General features: G+C 38.3%; 2 protein-coding genes across 4 annotated transcripts; one reads left to right on the top strand and one right to left on the bottom strand.

Moving 5' to 3' along the window:
- The first annotated feature begins 1,022 nt into the window (after window positions 1-1,022).
- Window positions 1,023-11,807, top strand: LOC132117816 (ras-like protein family member 12). Of its 3 annotated transcripts, XM_059527129.1 has the most exons (7): window positions 1,023-1,163; window positions 1,360-1,524; window positions 1,628-1,740; window positions 2,160-2,246; window positions 2,962-3,035; window positions 3,215-3,405; window positions 11,168-11,807. In XM_059527129.1, exons 3-7 carry the CDS (start codon window positions 1,629-1,631, stop codon window positions 11,499-11,501), a joined length of 798 nt encoding a protein of 265 aa, XP_059383112.1. In that variant the 5' UTR covers window positions 1,023-1,163; window positions 1,360-1,524; window position 1,628; the 3' UTR covers window positions 11,502-11,807. The 3 variants fall into 3 exon arrangements, with proteins under 3 accessions (XP_059383112.1, XP_059383106.1, XP_059383116.1); XM_059527123.1 differs by lacking the exon at window positions 1,023-1,163 and having other exon boundaries at window positions 1,271-1,524; XM_059527133.1 differs by lacking the exon at window positions 1,023-1,163 and having other exon boundaries at window positions 1,273-1,524; window positions 2,190-2,246.
- Window positions 11,808-12,416: 609 nt separating this feature from the next.
- LOC132117804 (uncharacterized) lies at window positions 12,417-18,327 on the bottom strand. Its single transcript, XM_059527115.1, has 6 exons — window positions 17,903-18,327; window positions 16,865-16,923; window positions 14,398-14,763; window positions 13,704-13,823; window positions 13,435-13,525; window positions 12,417-13,052 (listed from the first exon to the last, which is right to left on the bottom strand). Exons 2-6 carry the CDS (start codon window positions 16,902-16,904, stop codon window positions 12,680-12,682), a joined length of 990 nt encoding a protein of 329 aa, XP_059383098.1. The 5' UTR covers window positions 16,905-16,923; window positions 17,903-18,327; the 3' UTR covers window positions 12,417-12,679.
- Window positions 18,328-27,190: the final 8,863 nt, after the last annotated feature.

Below are 27,190 nucleotides of genomic sequence, written 5' to 3'. Positions count from 1 at the left end.
TATTTAATACCTTTTGTTCTTGGCAGGCATTAAAAGCAGGCTGAAAATTTCATTTTCTCCTTTTGATGAACAGGTGAAATGCCTAAAGCTAGAACAATGGTATGCCTGTAAGGGTCGGTCTTTGCTGTGGGTCAGCATTCCAGGTGACTGCTCAAAATAACCAAATGAAAATAAAAAGACTTCGTACAGTCCAATTGGATATAGGGGATGCCTTCAAAAGCACAGTTGATTAGATTGCAGACAGGAGACTGTTTAATTATCTTGTGACTCCAAATAATATATATTCTTTGAGTTAGAAGAATATTTCTCTTTTACAGAGCATAAGCCCAAATGTTATAGAAATGCCACTGTAAATAGGCCATGTCTACCTATTGTAGGAGTAACTAATTTAAACTTAATAATTACATTTTATTTTTGTTTTTATATATTGTAGAGTAGAAACTAACAGTTGCCAGTTGCAACTGACTTCCATGGTATGGAGGAAAAAAAATACCGTGGAAGTCAATGGCAACAACGGCAACTGTTTGGTAACCAACAGCAAAATATCTTGTGTCCAACCGAACAAAGAAGCTTTTTTTTTTTGGAACAACTTGAGAGTATAAGTAATCGATAACAGAATTTCCCAATGGTAATGTTTATTTGCCTATTAAAGAGGTTTAAAAAATCCACAGGAAAAAAAAAACAGTGACGCCAAACATTATTGATTATCACGTCTGATAATCAACCGTGACGCAAATTACGAAACGCGTAAACGAGCTGTCAAATGAATGGCAAAAGAAAAAACTTTTCTTACATTTGGTCCTTTTATTACAGGTAAAACAAAAAAAGAACCGGTTTTATTTTTTATTATTATTATTATTTTTTTTTTTTTTTTGATCCACTACAAAATTACTGAGGCCCTCTGGTGGCTGTAACCGTGGGAACAGTAGCAGTACAGTAGGGACCTTTTTTGCTGAAACTTTGACGTAACTAAATGTTGTTATTTATCACTTAATTGAAAACTTAATTGAAAACATTACAAATCATATGTATTGTTTTGTTTAAAACGTCGTAAGGTTACCGTTAGAGGTTTTTAAGCGAGACGAGCGTCCACAAAAAGTTCCCCCCGGCAATTTCCTGTAAATCCTCTCAAAAGTCATTGGATAATTCGCAAATTAGTAAAGGTATGGGGATTGATTTATTAAACACGTTTTTAAAAATAATTATTGTAGAGTATGGGGTTTGAAGTTTATTTGTATGTTCATGGGAGGCGGATCCACTGCATAGACTGAGTCCATCATGTGCTCCAGCCCACCGAACCAGAATATCCCATCATTTCACTGTTCATTCTCCTCTCTCCACATCCTTTCCGAACAAAAGAGGCTTCTAATGCCCTGGAAAAACAAGAAAACAGTCTTGCAATCTCGGACAGACGTGCATCTGAGTCTTCGGTGGTTGTGGACATGTCTTTTATACTGAAGTATAACGCGATCCAGCTGTTTTGTAGAGAGCGCTGGTGAGAAATCAGGCGCCAGCATCATCCAAGTATGAACTGAAGATCAAATCACACTTGCACTGTGTCTAGTGGGCTCCTTGACTCGGATCTGCTTCCTCACGTGTTCATTCCTCTATCTCATCCTGTCTTCAGGATGTCTCTGATGTTTGGGAAAGCAAGAACTTGCAACATTGTCACAGTTCCTGAGCATGAGCCTTCGGAGTGTAACATAGTGATTTTGGGAGCTAATGGATCTGGAAAGTCAGGTATGACTAACATGCAATGTTCATAAATAACAAACAGTTTAATTATTATGCTTTGGTCATGACATATTCGTAATGTATGTAGTGCATTTAATTTTGGGGAGAACACTGAAAAATTTGTCCTTGAATGCATTGTAAATCGTTTTGAATTAGTATTTTCCTTTATGTATTTATATTCGATGCTATCTGAACTATTGTATCAGAACCTAACAGTTTTGCATAATGTTTATTATGATTTTATTAATGAATGTCATGCTATTATATGTTGATGATATTAGGTGGTTTACCAAGAGAGAAAACTTTTCCTCATAATGAGATTTGCTGTTAAGAAAAATGCTTTATAAAAAAAAAAAAAAGCGAAATATTTCCCATTATCCTGTTGGGATGCTCTGTTATGTAATTGCAAATATTTCCGAACTTAGATTTACAGGAAGTTTGTCTGTCCCCTGCAGCACTTACAGTGAAATTCCTCACGAAGCGCTTCATCAGTGAATATGACCCAAACCTTGGTGAGTTTTATCAAATGGTCATTGAAAAACAATAATGAGTGACTGAACATCTGGATATAGGAGACGTGTCCTCCTCAATGTCTATGGCGTTTATGGTCCTGATCTTAAAATAAAACATGTCAATCATACAGATTATTTTTACCTTACTGGAGCATTAACTTCAGGGCAGTTTAGTTTCATACAGATATAATTAAGGGCGATTTAGAGCCATAGATGGGTGGCTTTAAAACTTTAAAGGATTTTACATAAAAGTCCCCAGTTTCGTGTTTTTTTCATTGGGAGAAGATGAAAAAAGCTGAATACTGGCTGAGGTTTATACTGACAGATTTTACATTACTAAAATGACAAGCTTGACTTTGTCTTTGCCAAACCACTTTAAAACTTTGTCTTAAGTCTTTTTCCAATGCACCATATATTTCTTTCTTCAATTTCGTGCTTTGTAGTTGTATCACATTTTCACATTTTGTTCCAGTGTAATTATTTTATGAAATCTTTGTATAAAATAATAATAAAATAAATTATAAAACACACATGGATGTCAGGAACCGAAATGTCATCTTTATTAGAGAAGAAGCAAAATAAAAATAGAGACTTCAACTGAAGACAAAACACATTATGTAACTGTCATGAAACTTGAGCTGGAGTGCAGTGTTTTAATGTTTCTGTTTCTGTTTTTTAAACACATGCAGTATCTTTTTGCATATTTAATTTTCAGAAGATACCTACTCTTCAGAAGAAGTTGTGGACCAGCAGCCAGTTCTGGTTAAAGTGATGGACACGGCTGATCAGGTAATGATGTCTATTTGTCTCTTTTAACAATACTCTTCTTTATGCAGATTGACACCTCACATTTATCTCAGATTGATCTTTTCATAATGGTTGATGCTTTACTTTCTCATAAGGGAAGTTTGTTGCATAACCATGGCATCTTTACAGAATGCAAACAAATCTGTCTTTATTTAAATCAGGATGGACCAGTCAACTGTGAGCGTTATTTAGGCTGGGCCAATGCCTTCATCATTGTCTACAGCATTGACAACCGGACCAGCTTTGAGGCCTGCCAGCAGTACTTGGAGACTGTGACTCTGTCCTCAAAAGGCCTGCAGCCAGAAGCTCCTGTCATTCTTTTAGGAAACAAGGTGGACATGGAGAGATACAGGTGAATTAAACATCCTTCTGTTACATTTCACATTTCAGTAAACATTATTATTACAGCACACATGTAGGCTATAATGCCTGGTAATCTTAAAGAATAGTTCAACCAAAAATGACAGTTTGCAGAAGATTTACTTAAACTCAGGCCATCTAAAATGTAGATGAGTTTGTTTCTTCAGCAGAACAGATTTGGAGAAATTTAGCATTGCATCACTTGCTCACCAGTGGATCCTCTGGAGTGAATGGGTGCCGTCAGAATGAGAGTCCAAACAGCTGATAAAAACATCCAGTCCATCAGTTAACGTCTTGTGAATTAAAAAGCGGTGTGTTTGTAAGAAACAAATCCATCATTAATTATAACTTTAAACCATTGCCTCGCTCTGGCCAAAATATGTGTCCATAATCCATATAACGCTTCCTCCAGTGAAGAAGTCCATCTCCTGTTATCCTCTCACATCAAAATCCACCAACATATTTGTTAAGAGTTACTGTTTTCACTTACAAACAGTGTTTGATTGGTGCATATTTCTCTCCTGATTCAGATGAGACAACTTTTTCTCTGGGGAAAGCAGTGTTATGAATAGAGGATGCACATTGTAGCTGGAAGCAGTGGTTTGAAGTTAAAAGGTTTTTATGATGGATTTGTTTATTATGAACATGCAGTTATTTGCTTCCCTGGAGTCATGTGGATTACTTGTGGATTATTGTGATGTTTTTATCAGCTGTTTGGACTCTCATTCTGACGGCACCCATTCACTGCAGAGGATCCATTGGTGAGCAAGTGATGTAATGCTATATTTCTCAAAAAAAGTTCTGATGAAGAAGGACTTCCGGTGGTAATCCGAAGCGTATGGCCGCATAATCCCGCACTCCCGCTCGGTCGGAGTTTATTCCCCAATTTGAATATTTGTAAGACTTAATTTTTTAATAATCAGTGATGGAAGGGGAAAAGTACAGGAAAGGCAAAGGAAAGCAGTTTGGGAAGGCGGAGAAGGGTGAAAAAATAACGACGGAGGGTGTCATGGTCGAGGAACAAGGAGAGAGTGATGGCGCACGTGGACAAAATGCCAAATCAACAGCGGTGGATATGGAAGTTAATTTCGCCGCCATCCGCACAGATATAAAGATGATGTCAACGGAGATGAAGACTGAACTGAGTAACTTTCGAGATAGAATCAGAGACGACTTGAAAAAGGAGCTAGCGGACATTCGAGAGGAAATCCATCAGAAGCTTAACGAGGTCGCAACCGATCTAAAAACCACTACTGACAGAGTGAGTGAGGCCGAGGCTCGGATAGCCGAAACTGAAGAGTGGTCCGTGGACTTTAGAGAGGCACTGAGCCAGTCACTACAAGCTCAGGACAGTTTGCAGTTAAAGCTAACGGACTTGGAAGCACGCTCAAGGCGTAACAATGTTCGCATTTACGGGATCCCGGAGGGAACCGAGGGAAACAACATATTCCAGTTCATAGAGAACTTTATTAGAAAAGAGCTGGAACCCCTTGCTGACGTTGACCTTGGTATCCAACGATGCCACAGAGCACTCGGCCCCAGACCGCCCAGAGAGGCGCAAGCCAGATCGGTGATTGTGTACTTCCAGCAGTTTAAAATTAAAGAGATGGTTCTACATTCTGCGTGGAAGAAAAAGGAGATATACCACAGCGACAGGAGGATTTACTTCGATCATGACTATCCTGCAGAAACGCTAGCAAAAAGGAAGGCGTATACACAGATTAGGAGGGTTCTCCGAGAAAAAGGAATACGTTTTCAAACACCGCCGCCAGCGAAACTGCGAGTCTTTTTTGAGAGTGGGCCAGTTACTTATGGAAATGCATCGGAAGCAGCAGAGGATCTGAAGAAGAGGGGATTCCCGATTGAGTGGGAGAAAACCGCTGAGGCTGCGGAAAAAGCACAGAAGGTCGTCTGGCAACGATCAACGAGCGCGAACATGACAAATCGGCAGTCCCGCCAGGATTGGATCAAGGAGAAGCTACAGAGTTTTCACCGGCCAAAGATAGATCTATCGTTAAAGCCATTAAGGTAACGTTGGATTCGGGTGACAACAGATCGTTAAGTGACTGCATAATATGAGCAAAAAACATCAAGCGGTTGTATGGTTATGGACACTAATGCATTAATGACATTAGCACCAAGGGACAAGGTTTTATGCCCTCAATGTGGGAGTAAAGACTAGGATAAGTTTCCTATGCTCTTTTAAGTTGTTCTTCACATCCCCACAAGTCTTTTATTTTTTATTCATAATATTTTCCCTATTGAATCTATTGCTGATCCCTCAGCTCTGTTGGAGTTTAAATATACAATTTAACTGTTCAGAATCAACCTTAGCCTTTAATGAGAATAGTTGACCGACAAGTACGGGTACTTATGTTTTTGACTTTTCTAAGTGCACAGTACATCCTTGAGTGTACTATAGATTGCACTGAAGGGGGGCTCTGGTGGTTAGCTGCTGGACTATTCCCCCCACATCACGAAGTGTTAATACTTCACAATGGAGGTCTACCTATGTTTTTTGATTTGCTGGTTTATTTTTTGTTTTTGTGATGTTCTCATTTTGTTATATAGTTCTAATATAGTTCAGGTTTGGTCACCAATAATGTGGTTTACAAACAGTGTCTTGCTGTGGTTTAAATGCAGTGTCAGGAATATAGGGTGATAACCCTAAACGTAAATGGTTTACACAACCCAATTAAGAGAAGCAAGGCTATTGCAAAGATGAAAAAGGAAAAGTTACATATCATATTTTGGCAGGAGACTCATTTCAACAATGCAGAGCACGAAAAATTAAAAAAACTAGGGTTTAAGAATGTATTTTACTCATCCTATAAGAAAGGGAAAAGAAGAGGGGTAGCAATACTAATCTCTAATAGTGTAAAATTTCAAGTGGTTACTGAATTTACTGATAAAGAGGGACGGTATGTTTTAGTTAAGGGATTTCTAGATCAGAAAGAAGTTACACTAGTTAATGTATACATAGCCCCTGAGCAGGACAATTCCTGTATTAAAGAAATTTTTCAGTTAATTGCTTCTGAATCCTCTGGGGTTTTAATATGTGGAGGAGACTGGAACACCCAAATACAGCCTAAACTCGATTCTTCTAATGCACTAAAGAGGTTAACTTCTAGAGCTAGTATAACGAAAAAACTTTTGATGGAGATGGGACTGATTGATGTGTGGAGGGATCTCCACCCAACAGACAAACAATTCACATTCTACTCTGCAAGTCAGGATGTTTATTCAAGAATTGATTATTTTTTTATTTTTCAATCAGACAGACACAGAATTATAGATTGCAAGATAGGAGTCAGAGATATCTCTGACCACTCCGCTGTCTACTTGACCCTGCATTTAGATAATAAAAAGAAGGATATGTTGTGGCGACTTAATACAAGCATTTTGAATGACAGTACATGTAAGGAATACGTCCAAAAAGAACTGGTGGATTATATGGATAACAACGATAACGGGGAAGTATCACCTAGTGTCCTGTGGGACGCCTTAAAATCAGTGATCAGAGGAAAACTCATAGCTCTCACATCGTATAGAAAAAAGAAAAGAAGTAGAAGGCTGCTTGAACTACAAGAAAATCTGAGCCTCTTAGAGAGAGAACATGTTGAGAAGAAAAAAATACATATATTTAATCAAATAAACAATGTTAAAAAGGAAATAAATAAATTATATGAGGAAGAATTAGAGAAAAAGGCTAAATTCATTAAACAGAGATATTATGAAAATGGCCCTAAGGCTTTGAAGCTGTTGGCATGGAGGTTAAGGAAGCAACATGCTGATAATACTATATATGAAATTAGGGATCCCAAAACCAAAAACAATTGTCATAAGCAAGAAGATATTCACAATATTTTTGAAAATTACTATAAAAATCTATACAAGGAACCAAATACAACTAGCTCACAGGAAATGCATTTATTTTTAGAATCACTTGACTTACCTTCTATAGGTGAAGTACAAAATAAAGCCCTAATGGCAGAGATCACAAAGGAAGAAATAGGGAAAGCAATTTCTAGATTAAAAGTTAATAAAGCGCCGGGAACAGATGGCTTTCCATCCGAGTGGTATAAGGCTTTAAAAGATCAATTAGTCCCTATACTTTTTGATTGTTTTAACTATACACTAAAAGGGGGTGAACCACCAAAAACATGGAGTGAGGCAATAATTTCAGTTATTCCTAAAGAGGGTAAAGACAAAAAGGAGTGTAGCGCATTTCGGCCAATTTCTGTATTAAATGTGGATTATAAATTATATGCGTCGATATTAGCTAAAAGACTGGAAGATATAATACCAGAATTAGTGGATTCAGACCAGACAGGATTCGTACGTGACAGACAGACACAAGATAATATCAGGCGGGTGCTGCATGTACTCGATCATGTCACTAAAGGAAACATCAGAGCAGTAGTACTTAGTTTAGACGCCGAGAAGGCATTTGATTCGGTTCGCTGGGAGTACCTGTATTTGGCATTGAGTAGATTCGGTTTTAAAGATGAGTTTATTAGATGCATCAAAATGTTGTATTTATCACCAAAGGCTAGAATAAGGATCAACGGGCATCTCACTCAGAGTATTAACCTGGAAAGAGGCTGCCGCCAGGGATGCCCTCTCAGCCCCGCCCTTTTCGCTTTATTCATTGAGCCCATAGCACAATCAGTTAGAGACGAACAGGAGATAAAAGGTATTACGGTTCAAGGTTTCGAACAAAAGATTTGTCTGTACGCAGACGATGTTTTGTTGTTTGTTACTGCACCAGAGGTTAGTATTCCTAGGTTGATGTCTGTCTTAAAAAAGTTCGGTACTTACTCGGGATATAAATTAAATGTTCAAAAAACACAAATCTTAAGTTATAACTACACCCCTCAGAATGACATACTGGGTAGATTTAAATTTAATTGGAATTCACCAAGTATTAAGTACCTGGGGATTATAATAACAAAGGATATTTCTAAATTGTTTGATAGCAACTATGGTCCTATAAGTAAGAACATTAGATCAGATATAGATAGGTGGTCCCAACTGCCCCTAGAGATGCATAACAGAATAGATTCAGTAAAAATGAACATGCTCCCCCGACTCTTATACCTCTTCCAATCCTTACCAGTTGAAGTTCCTTTAAAACAATTTAATGAGTGGGATAAATGGACTTCAAGATTCGTATGGGGGGGTAGGAGGCCAAGAATTCAATTTAAAACACTGCAGCTACCGAAAGAGAAAGGGGGTAGATCACTGCCGTGTCTATCAGATTATTTCAAAGCAGCCCAGCTAAAACCCTTAGCATGCTGCTGTAACCCAGAGTATACAGCAAAGTGGAAGGACTTGGAGATCTCGCAGCTGACTGTTCCATTGCAATCGGTGCTGGGTAGCAAACCTTTATATGAACAGCATTCTAAAAGTTTAAATCAGTGGACTAAGGTTCCTTTTAGAATCTGGTTTAAAGAATGCAAATCGCCGTTACTTGAAAGACAATCTAGACTATTAAGATGGATAGCTTTCGACCCCGACTTTAAACCAGCAAGGGCCGATGGGAGGTTTCAGCTCTGGTATAGGCTTGGCATCACCTCTTTTAGTTCAATCTCATCAAAGGGAGAATTAGATAGCTTTCAGGAGATTTCTGGTAAATATGGTTTGGGAAAACTTGATTTTTTTAGGTATTTACAAACTAGAACTTATTTTAATAAAGAGATCCGATTCATGGAGAAGCATGACACTAATTTAATTGATCTATTTACTGACATGTATAAAAATAAAGATAATAATAAACTTATCTCAAAACTATACCTAGCCATCCAATCCATAAAGAAACAATCAACAAATAAGGTTAGATTAAAATGGGAAAAAGAATCTGGTCTAGTTATTTCAGAGGAAGATTGGCTGAATATTTGTTCTGTACAGGCGACTTCTACCAGCTCGGGTATGTGGAGAGAGTTTTGTTGGCGGAATCTTATTAGATACTTTGTTACCCCCAAGTTAAAATCTATTCAGTCTCGCGAGAAGGGAAGTGGTCTATGTTGGAGGAAATGTGGGGAACAGCTGGCAGACCATTTTCATGTATTCTGGAGCTGCCCAGCCATTCAGTCATATTGGCAGGAGGTAATACAAGTAATACATTCTATTTTCGGTGATGGAATTGACTGCTCATTTTCTACAATTTACCTGGGCAATTTAGCAGCTCAATTGATGAGGAAAGACAAGTACCTTATAAAGATATTATTAGCAGCCAGCAAGAAAGCTGTAACACGAAAGTGGCTACAATTTGAACCCCCAACAAAGGCTGAATGGCTGGACATTATTACCAGTGTCCAAAGTATGGAGAGGATGACTTTCGCTTTAAACGTACAGATGGATAAGTATTTGCAGTATTGGGAAAAATGGATTGTGTTTACAACTTCATGACATGTTTATTGACCAATGTATGACATAATACACTTTCACCAATTTTGTTTTATGTAAGAATGTATGAGTGACCAAACGATTGTTCCGTTTTGTTTAGTTGTGTTGGTATTTTGTTATGGCTGTTTTGTTTTTTGTTGTTGTGTATTTTCAAAAGGAAAAAGAATAAAAATAAAGTATAAAAAAAAAAAATAAAAAAAAAAAGTTCTGATGAAGAAACAAACTCATCTACATGAAATTGGGTGAACTATTCCTTTACGAGTGAACCTTAAACAGCCAGATTTCCTGTGTCAAGAGTGTGTGTTAGTCAAAACACTAACCAAGCAGAGCAGGAATTTACATAGTTGTATGAATGTCCTTTTGTTAGTTTAACTGAAGAACGTATGACCTGTGACTGGATATAATTACAACAATTATGCTCAGTACCACCGTAAGTTATTTAGATTTCAGTTTTTCATGACCCTATAATGTTTAAGGAAGGATTTGATTGGTCCAGGAAATGACCATTTATCGCCTTTATATTTTCCTTTCATTATGCAAACACAGTGCATGATTTATGCAGTATCATACTTGAAATGACCATAATACAGCTGGACTTAATCAAATCTATCTATTTATGTAACTGCAGAATTATGTGTGCTTCTTTGCCAGCTGAACTTTAAATAAAAGCTTTAACTGCTCATCCCCAGTTTTTTTTTCTGCTGTGCCATTCTTATTACATTAGAGAGTTTCTTTAACTCTTTATTGTGCAATTTTAGTTAAGGCTGTAGTTATCATATGCACTTTTTATTTCTATTATGTTTTGTTTTTATCCATTATTACATGATAACGTTTTAGTATTTACACAGTATGCTTAACACGTTTGGGTTTGGTAAGCTTTTAAAAAAATAATTATCTTCTGCTCACCAAGGCTGCATTTATTTGATTAAAAAAATGCATTAAAAGCAGTAATGTTGAGAAATATTATTATAATCTAAAATAACTGTTTTCTATCTCAATATATTTTAAAATGTAATTTATTCCTGTGATGATAAAGTTGAATTTTAAGCATCATTACTCCAGTCTTCAGTGTCACATGATCCTTCAGAAATCATTTTAATATACTAATTTGCGGCTTAAGAAACATTTCCTCTTATTATTATGGTTAAAAACTATTTTTTTTTCTTCTGTGGAACCCATGATACTTTTTTTCAGGATTTTTTTGTTATTTTATTATTAGCATATATTATGTTTCAGAATTAATTTGTAATTTTAGTAAAGGGCTGCATTTTATGTAAGTAAAGTGAATGAAACATGCTTTCATAATGAGTTGGTTAAATAAACATTTTATAATACATCTTTTTTAGACAGGTGAGCAAGGCGGATGGTGCCGCTCTGGCCTTGCGGTTCGGTTGCCTGTTCTTTGAAGTTTCTGCCTGCTTGGACTTCCTGTCCGTTCAGCAGATCTTTCATGAAGCAGTTCGAGAAGTGCGACGAGAGACAGAGAGGAGTATCCGTCCGCTCTTCATCAGCGAAGACAAGTCTGCGATCAGCCTGTCCTCCGCCCCTCCGCTCACCACCTGCTATAAAGAGCTGCCCACCCCAGCCACCGCTAAGCTGGTTACGGTCAAGTCCTCGAGAGCTCAGAGCAAACGCAGAGCCCCCACGCTTACACTGCTCAAGGGCTTCAAGATCTTCTGATGCTTTGTCTAGAGTATCTACAAGGAGGAATGCTTGTTTTGACTTCGTATCAGCTCATTTAGCATGAAAACAAACAGGACCTGAAGGATTACAACATTTCTCATGAACTTGAGAAAGCGGTAACTTTATGAATATGAACAGTATATCAGAGTGCTAATGAATGTCTTTGTTAGCATAGCTGATTATATTGTTATAATTGTTGATTTCTTTTTGTTTGGTTTGTTTTACCAACTTTTGCACCGGAATTATACTTGTATTCTATTGTGATAAAAAAAAATTCCACTTGATATATTAATTTTACAGAAATCATTTGGCCGTTTATTTTTATACACATCAAACAAAAAACCTAATCATGCACAGAATACCAAAGAAAGTTTCAGGACAAAATAAGCGCCTTAATCTTTATTGGTTCTTGTAAAACTGTAAAAAAAAAAATGTTAGTATTGATTAAACATTGAAATGATTAAGTGTATTGTTTTGCATCACATTGCGAATATAGACAATATTTGCACTGCTTCATATGGGGAGCATAAAAAGACAAATATAAAGATTAAATATTTGATTTTATCCGTATAAGCTTGCATGGTACACTATTACTGTGTGGTTTAGAAAAAAAGTTAGTTCATGACCAATTTTCATGCACTATATCCTATACACTATATTGATGCACACAAAAAAAGTGTTTTTGTTTTGTTTTTTTTAATAAAAAAAAAAATCTAAAACTAACCCTTTGAAACATAAACTGCAAAACGTGAAATGAATATGTGTAAATATATTGTGTAATCATAAAAATGGTTGGTTGACCCAAGGCTGTAAGGCTATTTGTTAGCTTAGGGAAACCAAGTGTAATAATATACAGTGGCAGTTATTAAATGGCAGATTTTTTTAATGCCTTTAATGTTTTTGAAAGAAATCTCTAATGCGCACCATTTATTAAAACAAAATACAGTACAGCAGTAATATTATAAGCATTTAAAATAACTGTTCGCTATGTAATTTCTTTTAAAACATTTAAACATTTTTGGCTGCCAATGTAAAAGAAAAAATATATATTTTGATTGACCGCTAAATTGAATCACGTGGGTGTGGTCACAGTCCTGGGTTGACTCTACAACAGTCTATCAACCAATCCGATGCCATCTTGAATAAAGTGTTAAAATGATCACAAACAATAGGACTTATAATGCAGTTGTCTCAGATGAAGCTATTACTTGGGAGGAGTTTTGTGACAGAGACTCTGCATTTGTGTTGTGGACGTCCTCTTCCCCTTGTCCTTCCTCCGCAGGTTCAGGATACAGAGTAGACACATTCCCGTCCTTCCAGGTCACCACAATTTCTCCGGGCTTCAGTCCCTCTGAGGCTTTGCTATCTTCCCAATCCCATTCCCTATGGCAGTTATGTGTAGTAATTGGTTCAGATGGGGTAAAATGTTTTTTTTCCTCCTTGACCTCTGTGACCTTATCAGTGACGATGGCCTGCAGTTCCTCCATTTCAGGTTCCACCGCTGTGGCTTTTGAGGCTGCTTTGTATTTGGCTATTCGCTTCCTGTTCCTGTATACGAAGCAGAAATGGAAGTTATGTAAGAATATTCCATGATCTCTCTCTCTCTTTCTCTCTCTCTATATATATTTCAAATAAAAGTCAAGCAGCTGGGATTTGCTATTTAGTGTATACATACATACATATATATATATATATATATATATATATATATATATATATATATATATATATATATATATATATATATATATATATATATATATATATATATATAATGTATATATGGTATCTTGGCAGATTTAGTTGCACTTTTGTGATCTCTTGAAACAATTTATTACTGATATTTTCCCCGAGGAGTAGCACTTCTAAAACTATAAACCTCCCCTTTGGTAACTACAGTTATTTTGTATTACTCATGTGTGCCACTAACCTATTAGCCATCATGCCCATGACTAACAGCATCGCACCAATCAGAATACCCAGAGACGCAAATGCTAGCATGCCAAACTTCCACGATGTTGCTGTTAAACAAAAGAACGGCATTGAACCATTTGTGAGTATTACTGTGATACAAAGTGCATAATTTTTTTCTCACAGCAACCTCCAAGTCATTCAGGCCATTTCATACATGGGGAAATGAAATTATGTAAACATAAATAAAACAGGACAGCAGAGTAAATGCAAGCTTTCCACACTCACGGTCCTCTGTGCGGTAATACCACTGTAAAAACTTCATTTGTGCCTCTGTCATTCCTTGTTTAGGCGGCCCTTCAGCAAAGTCAAACTCATCGGCCTCTAAATCACTTTCTCTTCTGGATCCTGTGAGAATCGATGAAGATGAGATATATATATCACAGCATAATACAACAAAAGAGACGAAGCGAAGAAGGTCAGCGGAGTTTCTTTTCACATTGATTTATTTTTGATTTTAGGGTGAAATATACATTCTTGTAGATTATAAGTGACAATTATTAAATTTTTGTTTAAACAATTAGGGTCAGTGTTATTTAGAAATTAATCAAGTCAAGTCTGCTTTATTGTCAATTCTTCCACATGTACGGTACATACATACAGAGAATTGATTGAATTCAATACTTTTACTCAGTAAATGAGCATTACATTGATCAAAAATACATCAATAATGTTATTTTATTTATTGTTATTGTGTTTCAATACATCAAGGGTGTTTTTTGAGCAGAAAGTGAGCTTTTTAGATTGATTTTAAAATAGAAAGCAGTTATTTTAAATAGTAGAATAAGTGATCAAATAAATGTAGCATTGGGAGTATATGTCAACCCAGATAAAGTGAACATGACAATTCAGACACATAATTCAAAATAAAGTATTAAATAAATATTAGTAATGATTACTTGTTTTTTATGCCTCTACTCACTCAGTTTATTCTGGCAGATGTCACCTGCATCCAGAGATTTCCAGGTGTCATGTTGACCTGCGTTCAGTCTGAGTTTTCCTCCCTCATTGCTCAATACCAGAGAGTTTTGCAGACTGATGAGCTGTTGAGCTTTGCAATGCCATTTGACATGTTCACCAGAATCACAAGCGATAGTCTGGACTGGGTCAGTGTGGATGGCAGAAAGACACCTCAGGGTGCCTGTGTTTACCAGGAACCAGTGATCTGTCCACTTCCACTGCTGCAGGACAGAGTCTAGACTGCATGACCTTAACTTAACAACTCCTTCAGACGAGTCCTCTAGACACAGACCTGCCTTCATGCTGTGGATCGTAAACCCGATTGTGCCTTTGGGGGGGAAAACAACTTTTAGCATATTACAAATCTTAATTCATTTTGTATATTTTATCTTTATATGTAATTCTAGAGCATAAAACCAGTCTTACGTCACTGGGGTATATTTGTAGCAATAGCTAAAAATACATTGTATGGGTCAAAATTATCAATTTATTTTATGCCAAAAATCATTAGGATATTAAGTAAAGATCATGTTCCATGAAGATATTTTGTAAATGTCCTTCTGTAAAAATATCAAAACTTCATTTTTGAATAGTAATTGCATTGCTAAGAACTTCATATGGACAACTTTAAAGGTGATTTTATTTATATTTTATAATATTTTTTGCACCCTCAGATTCCAGATTTCCATTTGCTGTCTGATTTATTCAGCTTTTCGGATGATGTATATATCTCAATTTCGAAAAATTGCCTCTTTTTCTTGTGGTCCAGGGTCACATATAATTATAAATATATATAAATATAAATATATATATATGACAATAAAAATGTCTCCACGATCAGCTTTTGAAGAAATATCTTTGTATTGTTCTGCACATCGCTGCAGTTCTGGCGCCACCAAAAAAATATACTGCGACATAAGTTACAGTACATTAACATCAGTGTTAACCATAGACTATGAGTTTGGCTACTCTCACGGGACACTACACTTATTCAAAAAAAATTATTTTTTTGCATCTGCTTTAAAGCCTTACTGGTTATTTAAACGTTTCATTCGTGTGCTGTTCTGACATGTGGTTTTTCTGATCACACTCAAAGCGCGCACACGAAAACAAAAAAGCCCTTTAAACTGTGCCTGATTACCGAACTAAGATATGTTTTGTGTTAATACTGTCAAAACACACAAGGTTTATGTATAGACTCAGTTGTATATGTCTAAAATGAAAGTAAACAACTGAAAGAAACAGATGCATGTCTGTATATCAGATGCTTGCAGGTCTTAAAGGGACAGTAGGCTTCATGCTGCCGACTGTAGTAAAAGGGATAGTTCACCCTAAAATGTAATTAGTGTCATTGTTTATTCACTCACATGTTGTTCCAAACCTATATTAACTTCTTTCTTGTGTTGCAGACAAAATAAGATATTTTGAAGAATCTGTGTAACTAAACAGTTGCAGGTCCACATTGACTTTGATTCTTTTGAAACCACTGTGGATGTCACTGGGAACCAGCAATTGTTTGGTTTTCCACCTTCTTCAAAATAGTGTTTATGTTCAGTAGAAGAAGGAAACTTATTCAGGTTTAAAACAACTTTTGAGTGAGTACATGAAGGTATAAAAAAATAAAACGCTATTTATTTTTTCGGGTGAATTATTCCTTTGATGTTAATAAAACTCCAAACACACAGAGAAAGATCACTCAATACTCTTGACTGAAAAACTTTAACACAGTTGCTTTATCATGAATCAATTTTTTTAATGCTCCTGCTAAATACACCTATTGTACCTGGAAATAAAACACTTTATTTGTATACTATCTGTATTTGTAATGTGTATCTTTGTTCTAATTTTTTTAATAACAAAGATAAAATAAAAGCAACAATTTTTATCTTCACCCATGCACTTCGGCCTAAATATCTGTCATACTATTTCATATTTTGTGACCTTAAAAGGCTTTATAATAGGGAAATAAGTTTGGCTGTGATGCTCGAACAGCCTGCAAAATAGAAAAACCAACATGACTAAGAATCGTGATAAAATTATGATATTTCAAAAAACTAAACAAAACAAAAAAACTCCAAAACCCCAAACAGTCCGCGATTGTGCCCTCGTAACGCCATTTCGCCCCTTCCCCTCGGGAGGTCTGTGGACACCACTGCCCTAAGGCACAAGTTAAGATATATATTTGTACCTTATCCACTCCTTAATGGTTCATATTAGTACTTTAAAAGTACATAGTAGTAGTTAAAGTGTGCCTTTTAGTAACTTTTGAAAGCGTGCTATTCCACTGATAGAATTATTCTGTTTTTCTCAGAGTGTATTTATATATAATGCTTTTGGGAAGCACAGCCGTGGACAAGTACTTGCCAGGATTTATTCTTCTATCATTAGATTTACTCAGTTAATTTTATGAGGTTAAGAGTGTACTATACCAGACCATGTGAGAGATAGTCCTATCCATAACAGCAGCATCGCTCTTGTAATACAGAGTCTGCTTAAACACAAGACACAATGCAAGGTGTTAATACATCCACATGTATTAAAACAGTAAAAAAACAGCATATCAAGTTTCATTAGCCTTGGGCTTTGATTTTGGAGAATTTCTCCCCCACACATGCAATGTCTGAACATGTTGTCAGCTTGACTAAAGATGCAACGGTGCAAATCATGGTGCAATATTTTAACCTTTCCTAATGAGAGAATGAGATATCATGCCTTGACAAAAACCAGATGTCGAATCTCACCCACCTCAGTGTTACACAATTTTTGCTTTCCATTTTGTCTTTGTGTGTGTGTTTACTACCTTAGTAAAGATATATAAAGTTTAAATTATCATTTTCTTTTTTATTTAGCATTTTTGTCCCTATCAGTGTTAGGTGTTATTAATTACAGTAATTCAATTTCCCTTGAATGTAAAGTAAGGGATTACTCCTATTATTTTCTGTAATTCAATTATAGTTAGTTCTGATGTAATTGCATTAATAGACAATCCTATATAAAGCAGCAGTGGATTTTACATCATTAACTAAATTGTATGTTTTTAATGTAACATATGTTTTTCCATTACTGTTATCAAAATAATTCAACCAATTTCAACATATTTTAAGCTGTATGAGATTCAGCTTGACTTTTCATTAAGTTGGTTTAATATAGTTTAATCTGAAATAAAAGCCATTTTGATTATGCTTAAAATTTTCAGAATCAATTGAACTGAAGTTAAAGTTTAAGTATAGACAGAAAAGTACAGAAAAGTTTCACAGTGTATAAAACAATTAAAAGCCATAACAATGTTACAGTACAATAATATTTTAAAATGAGCATTATCGAACCAAAACAATTCCATTCAATAATTCTGATCAGCATTTCTTATCATAAGAATAAACCAAAGGCATAAAAATATCACAGAGCTTCTGTATGATCCATACGGATGCTTATTAATTTTTTTTTTTACATGTATGATATCAACTTACCTGAAGAGCACAGTTTGAGAGGCAGACGTGGTGTAGAACAGAAAGAATGACTACTCATGTTGGGAACGCCACGGCAGAGGGTTTCCAAAGTTCAAATGGGAGGAGATACACTCATGTGATTACTTTCCATTTTACAGTGCAATCTGGTTTTAGAAGATGAGGGAATGAGTTAGCAGCTCATATTCTTTACATAATTAGGTGAAGCTGAATTTATTGTATATATATTTATTTTTTTAATGAACATTTGGAGTTTCTTTTGTACAAATCTGGGGCTAGGCCATCTGGGAAATACAGTGTATTTTTCTAAAGAACTAATCTTGAGATCAATGCAGGCAATAAATTAATTAGCCAAAGTAAAAGTCATTCTAGACACTGGTTATGAATGGTAATGTTCTTTAAGACCATTTTCTGCTCGGTGTTTGGATAGCCTTGCTCCAGCCTTGTCATGTTAGTGCCGCAGGATACTGATGAGAGGGACACAGCCGCTGACCCGTCGGTCAAGAACCTGTCACATATGTGTATGTTTGCTTGGGCAGACAGAGAGGTGGGTTTTATTTCTTTATAGCAAGCCCTTGGAGCGGTTAGAGGTGAATGAACTAGATGTCACTTTCATTGTTGCAGAGGTGAAGTGATAAAAGCCACTTGTTGTACCACAATACTGAGAATGTTTTACTTATAGCTCCAAAAATCATAATGGATTTATAGTCCTTATAATTTATTATATATTTATGCATTTAGCAGACGCTTTTATCCAAAGCGACTTACAGTGCATTCAGGCTATAAATTTTTACCTATCATGTGTTCCCGGGGATTCAAACCCCCAACATTGCGTTTGACAGCACAGTGCTCTACCAATTGAGCTACAGGATCATTTGAAACCAATTCTAAATGGATCAATTGAGATGATCCTGTGATGATCCCTTGAGATGGGAAATGGAATCTTCAGGAGAATTTTTAAGAATCTAGTTTGATCTCTTTAAGATTGACTTGAAGATAAACATGTTTGCATCATCCTCCACGGAGTAAACTGATGTTACATACACTGATGGCACGTCCTGATTTTGCTGAGTTAGAGGTGTTCCTGGGCCAACATATTTTGTTGACCCTGGAACAACATTTTACTCCAAAAATATATTCTTAACCATATCCCTACACCTAAACCTAACCATAACCATGAGTAATCCCTAAAATCAGGGGAAATGATAGATGAATGACACTAATGTACAAGCACCAAACAGTGATTTTAAGCGTAAACTTCACAAAATCTATAAACTGGTTCTTCAAATCTGATTGGTTAATCACAATGCTGTTCCAGGGACAACAAAGATGTTGTCCCAGGAACATGTCTCACTTGGTAAAATCAGGTTCTGCTACACTGATGCATGGACTTCTGCTTTCCTCGTTATTGACTTCTAGGCTGTTTTGGATTTTGATTTTGGATTACCCCATTAAACACACTGCATTTGGATCTCTCGTTTCCTGTGATCAATCGTTACACTTCTGCAGCATTGTAGTTTATGTATGTTTCTTTCAAGGCTTTGAACCTTTGAACACCTCATCATCACAGCTGCCCAAAAATTTCCATTTACATGATGTACATTTTTCTGTTTAAAAATTTAAACAAGCAGGCCTACTGAAATTTTGGAGAAAATCTTATTTTATCAGTATTATTCAAAAGTTCCGCCACCTACTGGAACATACAGTAGATTCTCATTCTGAACCTTTACTTTTCTACTTTAGAGGTACGGTGTGTGTGTGTGTGTGTGTATAACTTAAATTAATCATTTTCTGTATGACTTAATCAGTCTCTCAGAATGTTCTGGAGGAATTTCGTCCCACTCTTCTTTACAACGTTGCTCCAGTTTATTCAGGTTTGAGGGCATTTGTTGCACAGCTCTCGCCACAGCATTTCATACTTTGGATAGCTGCAACCCCTCGACTCTTTTATTTTCAGCCTTGGGATCATTGTGCTGTTGCATCACCCAATCTTGGCCAAGCTTTAGCTGTTAGACGGATGTCCTCACTTGACTCTAGAATATTTTGGGACACAGGGGTTCATGGTTGATTCAATGACTGTAGGGTGTCCAGGTCCTGTGGTTACAAACCAAGCCCAAATCATCACCTCTCCACTAACATGTGTGACTTTTTGTATGAGGTGTTTGTGCTCCACCTTGGTCTCATCTGTTCAAAGGACAATGTTCTAGAAGTCTTATGGTTTGTTTAGATGCAACTTTGCAAACCTAAACTGTGCTGCTAGTGTGCTCACACTTTGTGAAGATCAGTTAATCAAAGGCTTTTAATTAGAAGTGACTGACTGCTACTTTCCCTCTTCATTCCCATGTCAGTAGAAAGAGTTTGCTAACATTGTCACAAATGGTTTTTCCATTTTGTCTTTATTTATTTATTTAGTTAAATAAACAATTGCATGGTGCAATATGTCATGTGTTGTTGTTTATCTGAGGTTTTATTTTCCAAATCGTAAAGTCCTGTCAAGGACCAGATATATATTTTTTTATGTCCTGATATGGAAAACTATGGAGTTTAAGAGGGTGTCCTAACTTTTTCACATGACTAAATATATATAGAGTATCTCTCTCACACACACACACACACACACACACACACACACACATTTTTTACAAAATGTGATCTCAAAATGTTGTAATGTATCTCCCCAGCGATGAAATCAGGCACAAATAAATGTCAGAAAACACAATTCCTGGCTGTCATCTGCATGGTGGACCACTGGATCTTTGGTTAAGTTGTAAAGAATACTATATCGAGTATCGAGTACTATAACGATATTTAGTTTAACACAAGATGGCGATAAAAGTCTATTTTTGTGTTTAAGAAAAGTAACAGTGCAGTGGTATATTGACCAAAAAAATTGTCAGTTTGTCTGTAATGTTACGGTGGGCAACACCTCATGATTAACTCAGATTATCTGAGACATTTTTTTTCCAGTCACCTCATTGGAAAAAATGCATATTAATTTCTTATGCACTACTTTTCAAGTGCACGTTTATGCGCTGAGCTTCACTCTTCTGATGAGTAATATTCATCATCATCATCATCTTCATCAGAAGCTGGTCTTCACCAGCCTCACTGTTTTCAAATGTCTGTCATATGACTGCTTTTAAGTATTAAGTTTTAACTAAATGTATTTAAGTGGTACGACTCTGGAATCATAGGCTCATCTGGTTCTTCCAGAAGCAGACTTCTTATAGGCCACTTCTTCAGTATATCCAAAGAGAAGACACGATATTCACATAGAGGTTGGCTATTTATTTAATGTTTTATATGCTTTTTTTATTGTTATTGCCACAGAATAAATGTGTGTTAGTTGTTTGTTTGTTTTTATTAACATTTCAGTCATATTGTTATGTGTTTAATGTCTCATCTTTTCTGGTCTTTATCAGTATTTTAATCCATCTTGTAGTTTGGGCTCCTCCTCAATCCATCCTATAAATGATGTCATATGTCTTGCACTCATCCAGTGACGTAATTCATGTTGAGTTTTATCTTTAGCTCCTTGTATTTGTTTCTTACAATGGGTTAACTGAAAATATGAATATGCAAAATGCTTCTATTTATAGTTATTTTCTAGCTCACTGATGAGCTTATGGACATCAAATGCTTATTCTGAGGTAAGATGTATTGTTACTTGGCATTATTTTAAGCTTTACGCGTTTTCTCCCAGTCGGCACATGACCGACCTTCAAGGTTGAAAAATGGTTGAAATAAGGTCAGTTGTGGTTTCAACATTGAAACAACATTGATTAAACGTTTAAAGCCGAATGGTTGAAAAACTTCCAGCACATGACCAACTTTCAACGTTGAAATATGATTGAAATAAGGTCAGTTGTTTTAACGAAACAACGTTAAAAATGTTTAATGCTAAATGGTTGAAAAAGGTTAACAAACTTTTAAATTATTTATATTAAATTATTTAAGATTATTATTATCTTAATAGCATTTTAAAATATTTTAGTCATGATACCTATTCTAAAATCTAAAGGGTTTATGTTAAATATTATCATCATTAACAACAATAAAACTAAATACATTTCGCTAAACTAAATACTTTATCACACTGAAACAACTCCTATTGGTAGTTTTATTTTATTACTTTGATCATGATTGGTTAATCTGGCTGTCATTCAGGAAACTGGACAATGAATCGTTTCGCACTTTTCTACATTTAAAAATATGACCGTTATTGTCGTCTTTCTGTGAGTGAGGCAGCTAACATCTCGGTTACGTATGTAACCATGGTTCCCTGAATAGGGAACGATGCTGCGGTGACGTCACCGTATGGGAACACCCCTCGGTGTGACGAATGTCTGAAGCCCTATACCATCCCGCCAATCCTATTGGCCAAATAGCACTTGGCACCACCCCTACGCATGCGCACGCATCGTATACCTGGGTGCCGCGCGCTATTTTGCTCAGATTTCATGAAATGAAGTAGAAGAATGCTGTCAAGGTATGGAACGGCCAGGACCGCAGCATCTCGTTCCCTATTCAGGGAACCATGGTTACATATGTAACCAAGATGTTCCCATTCATAGGTCACTTCGATGCTGCGGTGACGTCACCGTATGGGAACGCTATACCATAACGCCTGACGTACCTGATAGCTGGGATCCAAGGAAGCATCTGCTCAAGCGGAGAGAACCCGGGAGCCAGGAGCCAGGAGCCATCCTCACATCCAGACTGTAAGACTTGATAAAAGTGCTCGGTGAGGACCATCCTGCCGCAGCACAGATATCATCCATAGAAGATCCACTGAGAAAAGCTCGTGAAGAAGCCACTGCTCTCGTGGAATGAGCTCCAATTCCTAAGGGCGAAGCGAGTCCGCGCGCCTCATAGGCTAAAGATATTGCTTCCACCAGCCAATGGGACATGCGTTGTTTTTTGACAGCATGGCCTTTATTCTTATGTCCAAAACAGACAAACAGCTGGTCAGACTCACGCCATGGGGCTGTTCGATCAACATAAGTCTTTAGCGCTCTGACAGGGCAAAGACTTAGATCTCCTGACCCCGCCTCAGCAGGGGGTAAAGCCTCCAAGACCACTTGTTGAAAACGAAAGGGGTTAGAAGCGACCTTAGGGACATAATTAGGCCTCGGACACAACAACACCTTCACAGAGCCCAGTGCAAATTCCATGCACGAGGGTGAGACAGAAAGAGCCTGTAAATCCCCAACTCTCTTGAGGGAGGATAAAGCCATAAGAAGAACTGTCTTCAGAGTCAGGATTTTATCCGGTATAGATTCCAGGGGCTCAAACGGATGCCCTGATAAACCTTGTAACACAATAGATAAATCCCATGAAGGAATTCGCACAGGGCGGAAAGGCCTCAGCCGTCGCGCACCCTGTATAAAACGAGAAACCAGCGGATGACGGCCCACTGAGGCACCATCTATATATTCGTGGTTAGCTGAAATGGCAGCCACGTAAACTTTCAGAATGGCTGGCGTCACTCCATCAGAAAAACGGTCCTGAAGGAACTCCAGTACTGAAGCCACTGGGCAGTAAACTGGGTCCATATTACGAATTCCACACCAAGTTGTAAACAGTTTCCACTTGAAAGCATATAAGCGTCTCGTAGAAGCTGCATACTAGCTCACTCCGCTCAAAGGCCACGCCAACAGTTTCCATAGATCTGGCCTTGGGTGCCAAATCATTCCCTGTGCTTGTGATAGTAAATCCTGTCTGAGGAGAATCTCCCATGGAGAGCCCACTAACAGACTGATCAGGTCCGCAAACCACGGCTGTGTGTGCCACCGCGGAGCCACCAGCAGCAGCTGTTCCACTCTGTCCAGCCGTATCCTGGATAATACCGTTGGAATTAAACGAATCGGGGGGAAAGCATACAAGCTGGTTTTGGGCCAATTGTGAGCTAACGCATCCAAGCCCAGGGGCGATGGAGGGCAACCATAGCGGGCAATGCGTAGTCATGTTCGACGCGAATAAGTCCACTCTTGCTTCTCCAGAAATCTGCCATAAGAGGTTCACCGTTTGGGGGTGCAATCTCCATTCCCCCTGCTCCAGAGTCTGTCTGGATAACAAATCCGCTCCGAAGTTCAAACGTCCAGGGACATGAACCGCTCGGATCGACAGGAATTTGTTCTGAGACCAAAGAAGAATATGTCTCACCAGCCTGCACAGGGGGCGAGAACGTAATCCTCCCTGATGATTCAGATACAACACAACCGCTGTGTTGTCTGACCTGAGCAGTACATGACGGCCGATCAGCAGATTCGAGAAATACTGGAGAGCTAGAAAAACTGCCAGTAATTCTAACCTGTTTATGTGCCAACTGCGTTGTGTCGCTGTCCACACTCCGTGGGCTGGGCGCCCTTGACAAACAGCTCCCCAACCGGTCAAAGACGCATCTGTCGTGACAGTCTCTCGGGAAGCACAAATTCCCAGCCGAACACCGGCTAGAAGAAATTCGGTTGACATCCACAGTTTTATCGACATAACACACCTCCGTGTCACCGAAATTGTCCGATGCGGAAGACAACGGGGTGAAATGTTCCGTCTTTTCGTCCACCACTGAAAAGGGCGCATGTGAAGTAATCCCAGACGGATTACGGGGGATGCCGCTGCCATTAGACCTAAAAGTCTGAGGCACAAGCTCACCGTCACCGTGCGACCCGCTTTGAAGCGACGCACACATGACCCGATCGACTGAGCGCGCGGGAGAGATAGCTTTGCTGTCATCGCGCGAGAGTCCAAGTCTATTCCCAGAAAGGTTATCCGTTGAGAGGGAATTAAAACATTCTTCTGGAAATTCATGCGTAAGCCCAGGCTGTTTAAAGGGGGGGGGGGTGAAATGCTCATTTTCACTCAATCTCCTGTTAATCTTGAGTACCTATAGAGTAGTACTGCATCCTTCATATCTCCAAAAAGTCTTTAGTTTTATTATATTTATAAGAGAAAAATAGTCTGTGCCGATTTTTTCCGGAAAAACACGAGCGTCTGGAGGCGTGGCGTGTGGGCGGAGCTAAAGAATCACGAGCGCGAGTAGGCTTTTGCGTTGAGAGCGTTTGGAAGTTGTGACATTACCGTGAGGAAAAAAAAAACCATCATCCAAAACAAACCATGGCTAACAGTCAGATTCAGCCGTTTATTTATGATCCAGAATCAGATCACGAGGCTGAAACTGAACGAGAGCAGCAGCAGCAATGACTACAGCAGGACGTCTCTATGTGGTATGTATTGAAACTGTATATATTTGCTTAGCGGTTTTGGAAAATGACTAAGTTCCACTTTGTCGTCTTTTTTTTTCTTTAAAGGTGTACAAGGTTTACTTGATGTGCTTACGCGCCGATAGCTAAGTTAACAACACAGAGATATTTGAAGCAGTTTTACTCACCGCCTGCGGTTCCAACACACGATCGTGACCCTTTTTCGTTGGGATTGCATCATCCTTAAATAAACGATATGCAGATCCGGCGTCAAACTGGGCCTTGTTTGTAAAACAAGCATCTTCGAAATGCAGGGAACAAACAAAAACACTTGCACAACTCCATCGACGATCTGTAAAAATAAACTCCGTCCACTGGTCCCTTAATGTTTTTTTTTTTTTGGTAATCTGTGCAGGGTTGTCTTGCCCTCGCAACCAAAAACACACTTCTTTTGTGACATTTCGCGACGCTCTCTCGCTCTGATCAGTGAATGTCTCTGCTCCGCCCTGCTCTACGGGAGCGCGCGCTCTTCCGGCAGAAGTGCCCTTAGGACCCATATAAGGAAATTCCGCTCCATCTAACGTCAAACAGACCCATACTCGAAAAAAACTTTCCGAAACTTGTGCCAAACCGGAAGGAGTATTTTTGGAACAACGTACAACTTAATTTTTGAAACTTTGTCCATGTTTAGCATGGGAATCCAACTCTTTAACAGTGTAAAAAACACAGTATACATGAAATAGCATTTCACTCCCCCCTTTAAATGATTCAGCACAAGATCCAGATGAGAGTGTGCTTGAGTCTGCGATTGTGCTATCACCAGCCAATCGTCTAAGTAGTTCAAAACGCGAACGCCTTGGAGCCGCAACTCGATCCAATGCTGCTCGAGGCGCTCTTTGCGGCAAGCCAGTCAGTGTTTGAGTGTGGGGACTGCAGTGAGAGGGTTGGATGCACAAAAGCGGTCCAACAGCGCTCTCTAGTGGAGGGCACAGTCCCTGGCAAGCAGCGATAACATCAGGAGCTGCTATTCGGGGCCCGAGAACGAGAGGCATTAGCCGTTGAGCTCAGGTCTAACCGCTTCCGTTGTCACTGGTGAGCCGGTGGAAAAACCTTAGGACCCCAATCTTTACGAGGGGGCGCCATAGGTGAAGGCTCTTCCCGTGAGGCAACTCGTTGGCGGTGAGAGGAGGTTGAGCGAGAACGCGAGGGCGCCTGCCGGCGTTCAACCTCCCTGGGCCTGCGAGGAATCAGCTGGTGGAAGGCGGCTGATTGCTGTTTCACTGCTCTAAATTTTTCCACCACCGAAGTGACAGCCTATCCGAACAAACCATCCTTAGAAACAGGGGCGTCCATAAGAAAAGATTTGTCCTTTTCTTTGATATCAGTGAGATTAAGCCAGAGGTGGCGCTCGACCGTAATCAAACCAGCCATGGAACGGCCCACTGCTCGAGCAGTATGTTTGGTAGCGCATAGCGCCAAATCCGTTGCTCGTCGTAACTCTTTCACGGCCTCGGGTGTGATACCCTCCCCTTCATCGAGTTCCTTTAAGAGCTCCGCTTGGTAGGCCTGAAGTACATTCGTAAGACAGACGCAAGTGCCGTTAGCTTTATTACCGAAGCTTTATAAACAAAACAATCAGTTCAAAAACGTAATACATAAAAGTGCAGAGAGAAATGTTATGCATTTGCCGCCTTCTCCTGCGCTGTCATTACAAAGCAACGGGTTAAACAGCTGCTGGCTTGATGACGCAAGCGAACCGCGGTTTGGACTCAAATATTATAATATGAACACAGTCCAGTGGGGGCAGGGGGAGGGGGAAGCAACCGAACTCGGGTTCGGACCAGGCAAGTGAACCAAGTGTGAAAGCACCCTAAGAATAAGGAAGGAAGTGACTAAAACTGTAATTCATCGACTGGCCGCTTGAGGCTGGCGGCAAAAGGGAGTCAATCCCATAGACTCCCCATGTTAAAATGCCCAACTTTATAGAAGAAAAAACTTTTACAGCCTGGTTAAAAAAATAATTTTGGTCTATATAGCTAATTTTACCCTTCATGACAACTGTGAGGGGGGTGAATTTTTTTTATAACTC

The sequence above is a fragment of the Carassius carassius genome, chromosome 3 (assembly GCF_963082965.1).
Source record: "Carassius carassius chromosome 3, fCarCar2.1, whole genome shotgun sequence".
Lineage (NCBI taxonomy): Eukaryota > Metazoa > Chordata > Actinopteri > Cypriniformes > Cyprinidae > Carassius > Carassius carassius.
Note: the sequence above shows the minus strand (reverse complement) of the source record. Positions and strands in the feature narration are given on the sequence as shown.